This window comes from Saimiri boliviensis, chromosome 18, assembly GCF_048565385.1.
Source record: "Saimiri boliviensis isolate mSaiBol1 chromosome 18, mSaiBol1.pri, whole genome shotgun sequence".
NCBI lineage: Eukaryota > Metazoa > Chordata > Mammalia > Primates > Cebidae > Saimiri > Saimiri boliviensis.
This window is the reverse complement of record NC_133466.1, coordinates 42,725,367-42,743,358: the sequence shown is the minus strand read 5'-3', so window position 1 is coordinate 42,743,358 and position 17,992 is coordinate 42,725,367. Positions and strand designations below refer to the sequence as shown.

Genomic DNA, 17,992 nt, shown 5'->3' with positions numbered 1-17,992 from the left:
AAAATAGATGACAAGTGAGGTTATATTCTTAGGGGAAAAACAGTAGCTGCCTTTATTGAGTATCCACCATGTGCTATGTGCTGTGCATATTTTTATTCATTTGCTGCTTAAAATAGCTCAACATGGTAGATATTATTATCCCCATTTCTTAAATGAGACAGTTTAGACTCAGAGGAGTAAGGAAAGTTGCCTAAATTCACATAACTAGTAAGTGTCAGGATTGTAATTTGAATGAAATTCTTTTTTTTTTTTTTTTTTTTTTTTTTTTGAGACGGAGTTTCGCTCTTGTTACCCAGGCTGGAGTGCAATGGCGCGATCTCGGCTCACCGCAACCTCCGCCTCCTGGGTTCAGGCAATTCTCCTGCCTCAGCCTCCTGAGTAGCTGGGATTACAGGCACGCACCACCATGCCCAGCTATTTTTTTTGTATTTTTAGTAGAGACGGGGTTTCACCATGTTGACCAAGATGGTCTCGATCTCTTGACCTCATGATCCACCCGCCTCGGCCTCCCAAAGTGCTGGGATTACAGGCTTGAGCCACCGCGCCCGGCCTGAATGAAATTCTTTTTAGCTTACAGCATTTTCCTCTGACCTCTCGCCAGAACTGCGTTTTAGTTCTCACAGTATAACATCTTCCTCTCCAATTTCTTATCGCCCAATAACCCAATACAATTTTAGTAGTGATTCCCATGCTATCTTTTGTCATGGTTTCTGCTATTTAGACTTCAATGTTTTACTTGGATTACAGGTTTAATATTCTGCATAAATAAAAAAAAATTTATTTCATAGTTTGCCAAATATAATCTCAAACTGAATAGTAATTTCTTTTCTTTCTTTCTTTTTTTTTTTTTTTTTTTTTTTTTTTTTTTAAGACAGAGTCTTGCTCTGTTGCCAGGCTGGAGTGCAGTGGTGTGATCTCGGCTCACTGAAACCTCTGTCTCCCGGATTCAAGGGATTCTCCTGCGTCAGCTTTCAGAGTAGCTGAGACTATAGGCATGCACCACCATGCCCAGCTAATTTTTGTATTTTTCATAGAAACGGGGTTTCGCCAGGTTGACCAGGATGGTCTCAATCTCTTGACTTCGTGATCCACCTCCCTCGTCCTCTCATAGAGCTGAGATTACAGGGGTGAACCACCGCACCCGGCCACAGAGTCATTTCTTTTTTTTCTTTTTTTTTTTTTTTTTTTGAGACAGAGTGTCGCTCTTGTTACCCAGGCTGGAGTGCAATGGCACGATCTCAGCTCACCGCAACCTCCGCCTCCTGGGTTCAGGCAATTCTCCTGTCTCAGCCTCCTGAGTAGCTGGGACTACAGGCACGCGCCACCATGCCCAGCTAATTTTTTGTATTTTTAGTAGAGACGGGGTTTCACCACGTTGACCAGGATGGTCTCGATTTCTCGACCTTGTGATCCACCCGCCTCGGCCTCCCATAGTGCTGGGATTACAGGCTTGAGCCACCGCGCCCGGCCAGAGTCATTTCTTAATGCCTTTGAGTCTTGTGCATGTTTCTATGATTGCATCCATGACAGTGTACAGTAATTTTTTCATCTGCCTTTCCACTAAGGCTGTACATACCTACAAGCAATAATTGTATCTCTAAATTTTCTATGCTTGTCATTTAGTATATTGCCTGACACATTAATAAATATTGTTGACCTTGCTATTACAAGAAATTTTTGGATTTGTCTTGGTAGATGAGCAGATTCTTGGAAAACAGTGTCTCAACCTATTCAAAATAAATTCAAAGCATAAGCATGACAGCATTTGAAGTCCTCGCTGAAGGAAGTATTGATTCAAAAAACTGCTGCATCAAACAGCCTTGTCCAAAAATGATTTCATAATCTCACTCTGGTTTTCCTGGATAAGGAGCCCGATGAGACTGGAAGCTTGCTCTTCTCTAAGGTAGGTACTTGACCAAAACGCAGCTTCCTGTAAGACTTGTGGCTTCTGCCTCCTGTCCAGAGGATTACTATTTTCCATTGGTCCCAGATCCTTAGCTTCAGTCCTGTGGACAGTTGGCATCCAAATCTAGATTGCTTATGCCTCTTGACAGAGTTGCTCTCATGCATGCCCTTTGAGAGTGACGAGAGGGTGGGCTCCCTTGCCTGGAAACTTTACCCACAATGTGTACAGCAGAGAATGTGGTCCTGGCCTCTCCATGGGGACGGTGAGAGGGTCAGAAGACTCGTGACTTTTCTTCTTGCTGACCTGTGGCTTTTCAATTTCCTCAATTCTTTAACTTGTGACTTTGTGAATTCTGTCTTGAGCTCTGGCTCATGACAGGTGCCAAACACAAAGGGACCCATCTTATAGGAACCGTAACAATAACAACAATAGTGACAGTGATAAAAACTTGATAGCAAGTGTTGGGAGCTCTTAAGTATTTTCAAGGCCAGTTCTAAATGATGTTTATGTGTTAATTCTTTTAATCCTCACAATAACTTTATGAGGTAGGTATGATTGTTATCTCCATTTTACAGACAAATCATCACAAAGAGAGGTTTAACTTGCCTAAGATCACACATCTGAAAATTCTGCCGTCAAAGATAGAGAAGAAATTTATATTTTTTAAGCAATTCACAAGATTTCTTAAAAGATATATCTTTCTAACAGATTTTTAAATTTATTCATCCAAACAGATCTCTATTAAACACTTAATTGTACTACAGATCATTCTGTGTTCAAGGGATAACATAATAAGTCAGGTATATCTCTTCTTTAAGTAATAAATTATCTATTGAGAGTGACCAGGGACTACGAATATGAGAAGTGCCACATAGAACAGGCTGTTATGGGGGCATGTGGGAGAGGTACCCAACCCAGCTTCAGGGAGCCTTCTCCCAGGAGGTGACTGAATCTTAAAGGGTATGTGAAAGGGTCAAGTGGATGGGTTCAGAAAGAGATGTGATTAGAATGCAAGTAGATTTATGTGGCCAGAATATAGTCTTCAAAGAGAGGAATGGTGAGATTTGCGGTTGGGAGGTTAAGTAAAATTATGTTTTAGACTTTATGCAAAGGGGAAAAGGATTTTAGCAAGTACATTATATTAGATTTCCCATTTAGAAAAAGCTCACTGTGCCTGCAGTGTAGAGAGCGCACTGGGGAGTCAAGGGATCCAGAAAGGAGCGCTGCAGTGATCCAGGTCTTAGTGGAGGCAACGGCTGTGGTGTTCAAGAGGTGAACTGATTTGACAGGACTGGGCTGAGATTAGATGTGTCAAGTAGAGGGAGGGCAGCAGACAAACAGCTTCTAGAATTTTGTCTTCATCAGCTGAAATAAGAGAGGACAGAGGAGAAGAAGCAATTCTGGGGCTGGGGTGATGAGTCCAATTTCCTACGAGCTTTCTGGTTTCAGATTCAACATAGATACCTTTGAGAGTTTATGTGTCAAGCTCTGAGCTAGGTGTGTTAACATAGTTTACCTAACTTAGGTCTCAAAATACTTTATTATTTGAGTATGATTATACTCATCTTATAGGTAAGAAAACCAAAGCTCAAACTGCTTAAAAGATTGGGCCAAGATCACATAGCAAGTAATTTCATGAATAATAGATTGATATTATCATGGTAGCCTCGAGATCACAGTAGTGGTTGAAAAAAATCTGTCCTGAGTCTTGTACCCCATCTTCGACTCATTCTCCCAGAATTACATCGTCAGGTCTCTTTGTGTGACTTATATACTCTGTGCTTTCACTATCACCTGTCTGCTTATGACCTCCATGCCTGCAGCTCCAGCTCAGCTTTCTCTCCAGATTTCAATATTTATCACCTATAGGATATATCTCTTCATAAAGATGTCTTGGATTTGTTTTGTGCAAAACTAAACCCACTCCTGCTTTGATATTTTTGTCCTTTGAGAAGGGTACCACCATTCTTCCAGTGATTCAAGTCAGTGGTCAGGGAGTCATCTGGGCCTCTGACTTTCCTGTTGCTCAAAATTAACTCATCATGATGATTCTACCACTTTCATACAATTTAAATCTGTTCCATTTTTCATTCTCTCTTCAAACGCTTTGTTTCCCATTTTGATCACTGCAAAGGCCTCCCCATTGGTCTTCCTGCTTCTCCTTTTCCTCCACCAATCATCCCCTGCAGTGCAATGAGAGCGATCCTGCGGAAGGGGGACTGTGATCATGTTCCTCCCACATCTGAAATTCTGCAGTGGCTCACCACGTGCCTGGCTGTCAGTCCTCACCTTTGCTGTGTCGCATTTTAACCTTGGCTCCAGCCAATGCAAAACATTTGTAGTCTCAGCTTGGGTTAACTGAGCTCCTCCAGAGCAGTGACTGCTTCTTTGTTCCCAGAATCTAGCACAATGCCGTGTCAAGTCAAGGAATGGAGTGCCAATTGTCAGATATGTGAATTATGAAAGCTGAATTTTCAGAGAAGCTTGAGAAATCCTATATTAACCTTTATCTTCATAAACATTTCCTTTGTGGAGAGTTTTGCTTTAGAAGTATATTCTGATTTCCTAATTAAGGACTGGCACAGAGCAGCATATGGGGTGCTTTGTCTAAAAGATTAATTGAGGTTTGTTGTTTTAGGATACGAAGGGGTGATAATTAACTAGAGAGAATTTTGTAACAGTTTGGTTTTATGATATTCATAGGCTGTCATCCTTTGGGAGAAGAGTTATACAAGGTTATACCCTTATTTCAAAATGTAAGAAGAAAATTAAAATAAAGTGAAAAAATATGAAAATGACTGCAACGATAATTTTTATGCAAAGTTAGAAGGAATTAGATTCTGTCATAAATTATTATCTAAACCCTGGCTGCTTATTCTGAATAGATCATACCGATTTCTTGGTCACTGATACCACAATTTTTAACAACCTAGAATCAACAGAAGGCTCAGCGTGGGCTTGTGGTAAGGCTGTTCTGCTCTGGCCGAATCTGATGTGTTTTTCAATTTTCTTGATGGTTTCTGAATCAAAGAAGGCAATGCACATCTTATGTTAAGGAAAACAAAGAGATTGGACAGTCAATAAGAAGATATTGAGATATCTCTGAACAATATTGTTGAGCAAGGACTGTTTAGACTCTGCTTAGACCCCGTATAATGTATCACATTTTTATGTTATAAGGCTGCTAAGTATCTTCAAAAGAGAAGCACATTGAATTTAGTTATTTATACAGTGTTTTAAAAGAAACTGTCTCAAAATTTAACAAGGGCTGAAATGTACACTAGAAAATGGAATGTGAAATGATTTTATTTTTACCTTCCTTCTAAATATTCTTCACATCTTTGTGGAAAACCTATAATTTCAGGTAGAAGGGGGAGTGCTAAGCAGAGAGTCACAGTCTATACTTAGTCTTTGAGAAAATGATTACTTATATAGATTAGGATATTTATGTGCATAATACAGGAACACAATGTGTTTTCCTGGTGTGCAATATAAAGATTGTGTCTACATAGCCAAAAAAAAAAAAAAAAAAAAAAAAGGAACGAGAGAGAGAGACAGAGAGAGAAAGAAGGAAACGAAAGGCAGAACGAAAATTGTTGTAAGTAAATAACACTTATACTTTTAAACTCACTTTCTATTATGGCTTGGCTGTGTCCCCACCCAAATCTCATCTTGAACTGTAGCTTCAATAATCCTCACATGTCATGGGAGGGACCCAATGGGAGTTAAGTGAATCATGGGGGCATGCTTTTCCCGTGATGTTCTCATGTGAACAAGTCTCATGAAATCTGATGGTTTTATAAAGGGCAGTTCCCCGGCACATGTTCTCTTGCCTGCCACCACGTAAGACATGCCTTTACTCCTCTTTTGTCTTCCACCATGGCTGGGAGGCCTCCCTAGCCACGAGGAACTGTGAGTCCATTAAGCCTCTTTCCTTTATAAATTACCCAGTCTCTGGTTATTTCTTCATAGCCATGTGAAAATGGACTAATATACTTTCTCATTCAATAATTTTCAATATTCACAATGTATAACTCAGTTAAAACCAATCAAAACCAAATGAAATTCAATATACTAATAAAAAGAATTCTAGAAAAAAGGGGTTATAGTGATGAAATATTTAGATACAGGAAACACTTTTTTTCGGAGGCTAATTTGTTATTTAGCCTAAAATTTTAAGATATTCTTCTCAGCTTTAAGATAAAAAAAAAAGTTTCTTAAAACTCTATGCTTACGAAAATTATCCAGTCTTTCTTTTTGGAAGTCACAATAGCATGTCAAGGACCTACATAAAATGAAAACTATGTGTCCTTCAGGGGGTCTCCTTTTTTGGGATAGTTAAATGAGTTGACGAAATGAGGAACAACGTGTAGGACTCTCAGAGATTAAAAAGTTGTTGATGACATATTTATCATTTGAAAAATCTTTGTCCCTGACAGTTCAAAGTCTGATTCATTTGTAAGTTACGGGAAAAACATTAGTGAAGGAGTTGCTTGAAACCACACTGAAGTCCTAAGCTGTCACTAACCAAGCTCTGCCTTTGGGCAAGTCTCTATCTCTGCATTGATAAAGAAAAGAGGACTGGACTCTGCAATAGTACCTTCCACCTCAAAAAGCTAGGTTGCTAGTCATTGAAACCAAAGATTTAGTGTATAGGAACTTTGGTAACATCACTAGATTTGGAGTTTCTGTAAATTTAACTCAGGATTTGGCCTCCATTCTAAGGACTATTTCTCACAGAGTTCAAGTGCTTAGATGTACCTCTATACCGAGACAAAAATACAGACAGAACCAGAGTATTTCCTTGTAAAGTAAAGCTAGGAAGATTTGGGGCACCACGGTATTTCTTACTATGCCAGCTCCATGGACAACAAAGTACATTTTTGAAAATGCAATGACACATTCCAAATCTACTTTTCTGAGCCTATTTTGTTTTTAATAAGATGCCAATATTCTTAAGACTCAGGGCCATTTCCCAAGCACTCTCTGGGAAAAAAATGAGATTTCTTCACTGGTGTGTCATTTTTGACTTTAGAAGGATAGTGGATAACTCTAAATAATATATTTCCTGGGTCCACTAAAAATATCTAAAAGCTATAGAAAAATAGGTTATGACTACAAAGAAAAAGGAAATTTGAAATGGCCCTCTTGGTAAAGCCTCCAAAGAGCATGACAACGAATAAAAATCATAAGATCTAAAGCTGGTAAGTATATGTCTTTCAAACAGAAATGAAATTAATTTTTTATGAAAATATAGCAAGCATATACACGTTTTCTAGTTTTGTGGTCATTCATTGAAAAAAAAAATTTTCCTTGAAAGTTATACTGTGGTAGTATCATATTGGTTACTGTTTTCCTCTCCTTGACACTTAATTATCTGAATTATTTATGATGGTGATTGATTACATCTCATAATATTCCCTTTTATTCTTGTCTCTATACAAGATGTACATCATACTTATGTAATTAGTATGTATTTAATTAAAATATTGTGATAGCCTATTTACCAATAGTAGGAATTACTGAAAAGTTGGGAAAAGAAAGGCCTTTTTGAAAATTCCTTTGGTAGAATACATATTCAAATAAATGCAAAAATGCCTATGTAATATGGAAGGGTGAAATAATAGAAATGGGCTTTTAGCAATTTACTGTAGTATCTTACACAGATCGTTACACAAGGACCATTACGTAATAAAGCAGAGTTTGGAAAATCTAATCAGAGACCAAAATTGGAAGTGACTGGATTCTCTGAGTCATAAAATCATGCTGCATTTCTAGGTAAGTGGATTCTACACATCCACCATTCTTGGCTGAAGTACTGACCCATCATTGAGAAAGGTTATAGAATTATAAGGACAAACAGGAAGTACAATAAAAGGTTATTTTCTTCCTTCTTAAATCTGGAAAAAATGAATCAGTTCAGCCAAGATCAAAAGGTTGTTTCTGATCACATCACCGATAAAAATAAAATTCTAATGATAAACTCCATTTTTCCCCCTCAGGTCAGTTTCAGAGAGCAATCTAAAGCAAAACTCATTATTATTTAAAAGCATTTGAAAAGCAAGGAGAAAAAAAATAAATGAAAACAAAAACACTGAGGAAGCATTCTATTTCCTAGCAAACCTCAAATGAGATGCTCCTTGAGAGCAGTTTTGTTTTTGGGAAACGGAGCTCGTTTGGTAGCTAGCCTATGCCTAAATGATACCATACCCAGGAGGTGTTTCGGCTTCAAACTGCTTCAAGGTGATTTTTATTTTTTAACAGCGTCATGTCAGGGGAAAGAAACAAAACAGAACCCAAGACTCCAATCTTACATTTAGATCATTACCTTGAGCTAAGTCGCCTCTCGTTTAAGCGGTGCTACTTTTTCCCCTACATTTTAGCTCTGTGGGGACTTGGTTATTTAATGTTGCCTGCTGTTCATGTTTTGTTTCCATTTTCTTCTGTTAAGTACATTACATGGTGTAAGTGTTGGAGGGAAGAAACACAGTGTCCTTGTAATATCTCTGGAGCATGTGTAGCTCCGGCATTACAATAGACTTCCATTAGGTAGTAAATACTAAGTATTTTGAACTTGGATGAAAGTAACATGAAACATTACCCTGAAATACCTTATAAAAAAAGAAAAAAATATCTTCATATGCTAGAAAACAGCGAGGAGCTATACACTTTTAAGGTACTTGTGAAATGTTTCTGGTAATGGGCTAACTATGTCAATCTTTAAAATTTGATTCTAAGCAACTGCCTTAGATATTTTAAAGAAATATAATAACAGTATGGTACATTTTATAAATTTTTAACATCAAGACAAAAATCCTGCAGAAAACATTTATATTTCCAAACAACTGGGAGTCTATCCACATTCTTTTGCTAACAGCCAATCAACAGTAGTACTCTTGTGATAGAGTAGCATGCGAAATTAAGTGTGCTTTGATCTCATTATGTAGAATTGTGGTATGAAGACTCTTTTGAAAATTAGACTTCCACAGTGTAGCTTAGTGGGTAAAAGCATGCATTTTCGAGTAAGTAGGGGGCCTGAACTTGGTTTTCTCACTAACCAGCTACGTAACAATGGGTAAGCTACCTGTACTTTCTAAGCTTCAGTTATCTTATCTAGAAATGGGAGTAATAATGGTTACCTACATCAGAAAATAATCTTGAAAATTAAATGAGGTAATAACATAAAATACTTGGCTTAGAGTGGGACCAGAAAATAAAAGCTATTATTGCCATTGATTAAACACCTATGTGCCAGATGCTTTATATACATGATCTCTAATGCTTTCGCATTCCAGAACTGGGTATTTTGAACCTGAGTATACCTAGTATCTCAGAAAGCTTAAACAACGTGCCTAAGATTATATGGCCAGTGAATTGTAGATCTGGGATTTGAACTCAGATCTTTCTAGCTAGAAAGCTGTGGCTTTTAACTGGGGGTGATTTTCCCTCCATCTCATGTTGATGACTGGGCAACATTTGGGACATGTTTGGATGTCACAGCTTGGGAGGGTTTTACTGGCATCTGCTGCTTCGTGGCTGAGCATGCTGCTAAATGTGCTGCAAAACATGTAACATATTTATCTGCAAAGAATTATCTGGCCCCACATGTCAATAGCGCTAAGGTTGAGAGACCTTGTTTTAAAGCCCGAGTGGCCTTTTCTATATAATCTGCTGCCTCGTTAGAATACAGTGATGCACAATGTTCATATGCAAGTATTAACTTGCAAATGATACTGCAATGTTAAAACGATGTGTACCAAAAAAGTAAAATATACCTTCTGATAGCACGACTGCATTGCTTTGGGGAATTCTTCCCTCACTCAAGGTAATTACGGGGAAACTGCCAATCACAATGCTTCACCTACCTCTAAATGCACAGACTGGCATATAAGCTTAGCTGGGTCATTCATAGTACCCATTTCCCTGGCATAGTTTTGGTTTAGTGAGGGGCGAGGCCCTAACAAAGCCAGCCAGAATCTCCTCTGGGATTGGTGTATGAATTTTCACAGAAAGAAGGTCTCGTTTCACTGGGTTGCTAAGCTGGAATACCGAGCCCTGGAGTGTAAAGCAGCAGACAGCAAAGAACTTAGCAGGAAGAGAGAATGAGGTCAAGCCACGTAGCGAAACACTAAAAATCCTGCATGAGCCTCTGGACTGGGCAATGCTGGCCACCTTCTTAGCTTCATGATGAAAAACAGTTCCTGTTTGCTTATGTTACTTTGGGTTGAGTTTCTTTCATTTGTAATCAAAAGAATCCTGAAAAATAGAGTCTGTATGCTTTCTTGGCATATATATGTATTAAAAAAAACCTGTGTGTTCACACAGCACTGTTTCCATTTAAAAAAAAAAAAAGAGAAGGTACAGAATATATTTGAGGGTGGGGATAAGACTTGAAGATAATCAGAATTTCGTCTTTACCTGCATAGTGGGTTCTTTGAGAGTGAGATACCGGACTTCACTCTGTCGCCAGGCTGAAGTACAGTGGCACATCATGGCTCACTGTCACCTGGAATTCCTGGGCTCAAGCCTTCCAAGCAGCTATGACTATAGGCGTGTGCCACCACACCCAGCTAATTTTTTCTATATTTTGTAGAGAAAGGGTCTCGTTATGTTCCCCACATTGGTCTGGAACTCCTGGGAAGTGATCTTTCCACCTCAGCCTACCAAAGCATTGATTATATGTGTGAGCTACTATGCTTGGCCTACTGAAAACTGGATTTTCTAATTTCCCATCCCACCCCATATGCTCATTCGGTCTAATGACTGGCACATGCTTAATAAGTAACTGCTAAATGGCCAAGCAGATGGCACCTGCTGTTATATTTTGTTAGGTCTTTTACGGACTAGTTCTGTGTACTCCTTTTTAAATTTTCTTTCCCTAAAGTAGAATACCACTGACCTTTGGGAAACTCATTATATTATTCACTAAAACAGATTCTGCAGACTCAGAATTGTTCATTGTAATAAAATATCCAACAGTCTGCAGAACGGAGAAACTCATAAAAACAATCTGAAATTTCTTAAACTCCTTTTAAATCATAAAGCGTGGTAACACTCCATTTGATCTGTATGAACAGCTTTCTTAAACTCACCAAATTATAGTAAAAATAGAAAATATTCTCATAGAACATGGTCAAATTTGTATTGTCTATCACATTTTCCTTTAAAATAGGCCTTGCTCTCAAAAAGTCAAACGTAAGACTGTATTTTGACCAAATAAATGAGACATGCAGGACAGACAGGGAATAGCCAGTATTTGGAGAGAGCAGCTGGGAAATTTTTGATTAAGCTATTTCTGCTTCCAAACAAAATCGTGGTTATAGGATCTGTCACAGTTATGCTGACTTCCAATATGTTAAGCGAAGCAGAATTTCAACTCTCTTTACTGCAGCAGCAAAATGTATTCACAAGATACAGAAAAGATTTTAGCTCTTACTATTTTCCTGTGGTCTTGGATTGATCTGAGGACCTCAGGTTTGAGGTTTCTTTTTTTTTTTCTTTTTTTTTTTTTTTTGCAGGCCTCCATCTTCTTTTTTCGCCTTTTCTCAGATTCTTGCTTGAACATTCTTTTGTAATGTACGTCAAGACCATGACAATACAGCAGTTTCAACCCTACCTGGTGGAAAAACAACCAGACCCTGGGTGGAAGAGGAGTTCAGCCTTGCATGTGAGCCCTGGCAATCCTGAACGAATGAGAATGAGCTTAATGTTGGAACTCTAGCCCTGGCAGCAGCATCTTCTCCGGGTTCCAGATAGAGCCTCTGTGGCCAAATGAGGTTTAATAGACAAAAATCACTCTCTAAATGGTCATCTTGGACACAGATCACCCATATACATGGCCAGAATGGCTGGGCAAGCTTTTGGGCAAGATCCAGGAAAGGAGGGGCCGACAGCGGGGCTTGGACTACTTTAGGCTACAATCATTAAGAACAGTTTGCATGGTGGTCTATGTTACAAACTACACATTTGGGCAGAAGGTGCTCTCCTAAAAAATCTGTCTCGTGGTCTGGCATCTTCCTTTGTCCTTGCTCTGCTTTGTGGGCATCCTATCTGATTATCGACGCCTCTGCAGAGATTCAGGGAAGTCTTAAACATCAGAAAAGAGTATTATGAATCATTCTGTATTCCATCTGCTGAGAAAAATGTAATAACTATTTCTTCAGAGATTATAAAACCATAGCATGTTACTGTTAAAGTGGACGCTAAAAATCATCTATCCCCTTTCTTGTATTTATTGAAACTGAGGCACTTTTAAAGTTAAGTGTCTTTGGTGGTTGATTTATAGTCCACATAACCATGGCTGTGGTTACTAGATGGACAGTGTCATAATCTGGGCGGGGCAGGAAAAATCATGGGAATACACTTTATATTTATTTGTATCCTCCCATTATAAGAATGATTATTTATGAATGTCTAATAAGAATGAGTAATTATGACTTTTATGACCATAAAACAATGACTTCTGTGAATATATTTTGCAATATATATTTAAATCGACACCCAATATCTCTTATACTTTTCTCTTGCTTTTTTCCCCCAAAGCAGTAATTGTCATGTTATCTTGTTATATACCATGTCTCTTACCGATTTTGTATCTAGTCTGTCTCCCTCCCATTAGAATGTAAGCCCCATGCGGGCAAGAAACCACTGGCCCTCTGTGAGGAGCTAAATGTACTGTAAACTAAACTACCATGAAGGACACAATTTTCCTCTTCTCCTTGCCCACGGCCTATTTTAGAAGTTTATTGGAATTATTTTCTAAGAGCAGGAGTAAGTCATTTACTATGAGATTTTAAGGAAATAGGCCACTGTTCTATGCCTCAGTTTCATGACCAATAAAGGGATTGGCTTAGATCATCTTTAGAGGCCCTTCCAAATGTAGTATTTGTTCTCTGGTGAAAGCCTGGTTCCTAGGATGGAGACAGCATCCACTAAACAGTTTTAAACGAGCATATTAGTACAGTACGACTTGTACATAATGTGCAAATAAATTTACATATGCCATCTATGGAGGCTCAAGAACTTCTTACTGATACCAGTGTATTAGTAAAGTTTGGAGCCCTTTGAATTAGAAATTGAGAAAATGTTAAGTCTGGGAACTGACTAAAACAAGAACGAAGAAGGATACCAATTAGGGAGGGCACTTGGGTGCAGCCTCTTCTGCGCAGTGAAGACTAACTCACCTGGAGGGGGACTTTTTATTTTGGGCATTAGCTTGAAGGGCCTATTTTACTTGTGTTAAAATAGGACAAGCAGGCAAGCAATATCTTGAGTTTAGGGCAGAAGAGGAACCATGGTGACTGAAACCAGGGCTTTTGCTACCTAACATAACTGGTTAAGAAAAAACAAAACTAACAAAACTCCCCAATACGGGTTCCTTTTGAAAGTGAAAGAACAAATGCCTGTGGAATTCAGTTTTTGGAAAAACTGGAAAAGCAGTCAGGAACTGCCCCAAACAAAACCCAGTGGCAGGGAAGAGCAAAGGGGTCCTTCAGATAAGATTCCCTGATGAACAGCAGACTGTGGGCAAATGACCCAGATCCAAAAAGTCTAAATGTTGCGGGTGGAGCAAAGCTGGTTATGGTGCATTTTGTCCTTAAGGCCAAATGCTCTTCAGGGCCCAGCCACAGTGGCTTTGCAGTTTAATGTTGTGCTTTTTGAGAACAAGGACTGAGCAGTGTATTTGGCCTTAACCCTGCTGCTGTGTCAGCTTCTGGATCTAGCATTTTCCACAGACTAAATAGACACCCACAGTACTAAGCATGAGTCAGTTTCAAAAGCATAGGGAGAAACACTAGCCACAGCCGGCCAATCAAAATGCAGTCTTCTCTCCGCCTGACACTAGAAAAGGATACATGTTATCTGTGATTAAGTCCTTAAGATACTTGGACAATTTGAGATTGGGACGGTGTGAGGTGTCGAGGTGTGCGTGGGTTGCTTAAGTTGTGTGAAAACTGGCGAAAAGAAATGAGATGTGGCAACAGCGTTTAGGGGTTATTTATAGTTACATAGTCTTTGTTTTCACCTAGGAACATTCAGAATCACGTTAGAGGTGATTTCTCGTTGCCATTGTCACGTAAACCAACATAGACTTCGAGAAGAACAGGTGAGTAGACAAAGCCTGCATTTTGAGATGAGAAAGTGGGAACTTAAAATATGACGTCAGCTCTGACAGCTCTTATTGCATTGTCAGAGTACCTGCATCTTCTGAATGCTGTCTCCATTGCTGTGGATGGGTCGCAGGGGTTAAATGTGTGAACTCTCCTGTTCTACAGTAGTATAGAATCAACCAGCAAGGTAGTTTTATAGATAAAATAGAAACAAAACATTTGGCATTTAGGGTCACGTATCTTAAAAGAACCGCACTAGACGGCATATATTGATAATGCATTGCCTGAAAGCATTCACTCTTTTTCCTCTGAGTTCAAAGTCTAAATTAATTTGCTCTTTCCAGTGGTGCATTGAGTTGCCCTAAGGAAGAAAGAAAAAGTAAATGTTACTCTTTCTTTTGTCTTACTTGTAGGTCAAGGCTATTGCATAAACATAGTCAAGCTGCATTACAACGAGGGTGGAAATCTCAGCTGTGACACGTGGATCACTCACATGGCACAGCCTGGCAGCTGTCCCTGAGGACACCAAATACAGCTCAGAAAGGTTACTCAGCTTCTCAAACTCAGCCACAGAACAGGAGCCGCTCTCCGGAAGATAAAGGCCAATCTGAGTGAGGACGAAAGGCGTATTTCCCCTCGAGCTAATGTGCTTACATTCACAAAGTGACAGTTTAACTATGGGTAGCACTTACATCTTGGTTAGACATTTCCCAGTAAGGCCTCTCTCCATAGGACATGACCTCCCACATGACAATGCCATAGCTCCACGCATCACTTGCTGAGGAGAATTTTCTGTAGGCGATGGCTTCTGGAGCTGTCCACCTTATGGGGATTTTTCCACCCTGGAAAACAAATTGGGAGATCTCTTAGCTGGCTTACCATTGTATTAAAAACAAAATGGAATTCCAATGAAATATTTTTTATTAGAAAGATCTAAACACTTCATAATAGCACTGGCATTTTAAATTAAAATCAAAAGAAAGCCAGAATAATGTGAAAATGTCAGAAATATTTCCCTATAATTATTCAGTGAAAATAGCTTTAGAGGGAAATAAGTCACACTTCAGAAATATTTTATTTCATTCATTAGAGAAATTTATTTTTACTTTAGATTCACACAATTAACCCCACTATAATGCCATTTGAATAAAGTTCCAGATTATAGGACATTAAAACTACATCTCATTCAACACTCATTAAACATTGTATTGAATTTATAAATAATAATGAGAATAATCTCTAACTTAATGGAAGACAAGTGCTTCAATACAGGACCGAAACATTCTCTACCAGTTTAACACTTACCAGAATTTTATTTCAGCTCTCTTTCTTTCCTTTACATCTGCTATGATTACAATGATTTTATATGAAAACCTTCTTTAACAGTACACAAGAACACCTTGAAAGGATAGTCTTTCTTTCAAAAACTTTAATATAGTCTATATTTTTATTCTTTAATGTTCAACTTAATATTTCAACATATTAAAGGGATTAAATTGCATGAATTTAATCTAAAGGTTCAAGAATTAAGGTCTGCCATTGTGTTACTCTTAAATTTTATTAACATTTATTACCTTTTATCTCTTGAAACACTCTATAAATCCCTTTTTACTGTAATGACAAGAATAAAACAATTCATCCGTTTGATTTACAATCTTCGAAATCCTTGCAGCTCCAAACTGCGCGCCGAGGCGGACGAAAGCAGCGCTAGGGCCACTAGATGGCGCAAGAGAACAACTAGCGGCTCCCAGGTCGCGTCTTAAACCGCGGAGCTGGCTTAGGTTCACAGCAGAAATTATTTGTGACAGTCAGAGCCCAGCACAAAGGGATTGTTTCCACGTTATCCATGTTCATAATCACGTAATCTGATGACCCACTGTGTGCAAAGCCTGGCGCAAGTAGAGGTGGAAAGAAAGAAAAGTGTGTTCTCTGGCCCTTACGGAATTCAGGTTAAATATCTTGAAAGGTGAAACGATTAATTGAGTAATCTAAACATTACTTATTTAGTAATGTTTAGTAAACACTACTTACTCTGGACAAAAAAAAAAAAAAAAGGGATTCATTCAAAATGGGAACAGTTTAGGTCTCACAAGGCAAATGAGAGCGTTACTGGAAACTTCATTTCAAAGACTAGCAGCATGGTTAGAAGGAACAGCTTGAATCCAATCCCCTGATCTTACAGGTCAGCAAACTGAGCCCACGGCTTAGAAATTTAAAGGTCTAGAAATTTCTCACCATACAATCAGGTACCTTATGTATACTAATGCTATCATATGATGTAAAGATGTAATACTTCAGCACAGGGATAAAAGCTGTATAAAACGAACCTTCGCGTTTGAACACAGATATTCTATAACTACATATCAAACCACATGGCCCGATAGGAGGGAGCCCGAAGCCTGGGGTTTTCATGCTTTGAGACAGCACCAAGTTAAGACTAGGGAATTAAATTTACAAAGTTGGTGGCAGTAGCTTAAAAATGTTGAGGGGAGGGAGCCACAAGGGGACAAGACTCATTCTTGAACCCAAAGTAGGGTAGCCACATAAAATAAGGGACTCATAAATTTGTATTTCAGAGAAATAACAAATAATTTTTCACTGTAAGCTTGTTCCACAAAGGCATTTTTTGGGTATGAGCATATCCCAAATATTATATGAGACATGTTTATACTTAAGAAAACAACACATCATTGTTTATCTGCAATTCAAATGTAACTGGGCACCCTATATTCTTATTTGCTAAATCTGTCTACCCTAATCCAAAGCACTAAAAAAAAAAATCGGAAGTGAGAACACTGCAAATGATCCAGCTGAACATAAAGCCATGTTCTACAGAACTGGTGTGATCTTCACAAGGGGGTAAAGATATCTCTGCCTGTATTTGTGCCCAGTACTACAGTATTCTTGTTTTATTGTATGTTTGTGACTCAGGTGCCTCAGTCTTGTGGTTCTGCATATTGAAGGTATTTAAGTAAGATTCAGGCAGGCTTGTTTCAAATATGGAAGCCACATTTCCAGAGAATAAAGACCAAATTTGTCCATTTGACCCAAGAACATAGAGAAGAGCAGCAGTCCCATCTGGCATTTCTCACGCTGGATCTATCTTTGTTCCAGAAAAAAATATGGAAAAGTGTAAATTCCTAGCGTGCCTGGTTCTTCCTTTGCTGAATCTTTGTGGGTTCTATTAAGATAGGTCAAAAAGCAGAGTTGATGCTTATTTTATGTTCATTCACTCATTCGCTTATAAATGATATTTCATAGAAATGATTCACATATAAATTTATATTTTGAATAATTTGATATCACATGTAAATGAAAAATTTATCACTTTCCTTCCTAATATTTTATTTTTTTCTTCAAGGGGAAGATTACAGAATATTTGATTAATGGCATTGCTTGCTCCCTGTTATAAACGGAATCGTGTTCTCCTGAAATTCGAATGTTGAAGCCCTAATCCCCACTGCGACTATATTTTGAGACTGGGCCTTTAAAGAGGTAACTAAGGTCAAATAAAGTCATAAGAGTATGACCCTCATCCAATATGACTGCATCCTTTCCTTATAGGAGGATGAAATACATCAGTGGCATACAGACACAGAAGAGGCCACGGAAGGCCATCCTCAAGAAGACAGCCATCGGAAAGCCAAGAGTGGAGCCTCAGGAGAAGCTGAAAGCCAACACCTTGACCTTGGACTTCCAGGCTCTAGAACTGTGAGCGACAAATTCCTGTTGTTTAAGCCACCCAGTCTGTGGTATTTTGTTACGGCCGCCCTAGCAGACGAATACACTACCACTCTACATTTTTTATTTTTCAAAATACTTTGCTAAAATAAACCACATTACAAAATGGACAGTGCATCTCTATTTCAAATTTTATTCCAACTGTTGTCTCTTATTTATTTATTTTTATTTATTTATTTATTTATTTATTTATTTGAGACAGAGTCTCACTCCATCACCAGGCACCAGGCTGGAG

The 17,992-nt window shown here is 38.5% G+C and overlaps 1 protein-coding gene and 1 long non-coding RNA gene across 8 annotated transcripts in view; one reads left to right on the top strand and one right to left on the bottom strand.

The window, feature by feature from the left end:
* EPHA6 (EPH receptor A6) overlaps positions 1-17,992 on the bottom strand; it is a 986,592-nt gene that overhangs the window by 27,108 nt on the left and 941,492 nt on the right. For 3 of the 5 annotated variants that reach the window (XM_074389177.1, XM_074389178.1, XM_074389179.1), the window contains 2 exons: positions 14,709-14,858; positions 11,343-11,522 (listed from right to left, as the gene is read on the bottom strand). In XM_074389177.1, the coding sequence (XP_074245278.1) occupies positions 11,343-11,522; positions 14,709-14,858 (330 nt within the window). The remainder of the gene's footprint in view (positions 1-11,342; positions 11,523-14,708; positions 14,859-17,992) is intronic. The other 2 variants (XM_039480541.2, XM_074389182.1) reach the window with 1 other exon arrangement.
* Positions 11,489-17,867, top strand: LOC141581968 (uncharacterized). 3 transcript variants are annotated; one of them, XR_012514805.1, is made up of 3 exons: positions 11,489-11,573; positions 13,936-14,012; positions 14,430-17,867. It is a non-coding gene; the product is annotated as an uncharacterized LOC141581968 (long non-coding RNA). The 3 variants fall into 3 exon arrangements; XR_012514804.1 differs by lacking the exon at positions 11,489-11,573 and having other exon boundaries at positions 13,577-14,012; positions 14,430-14,627; positions 17,378-17,867; XR_012514803.1 differs by lacking the exon at positions 11,489-11,573 and having other exon boundaries at positions 13,577-14,012.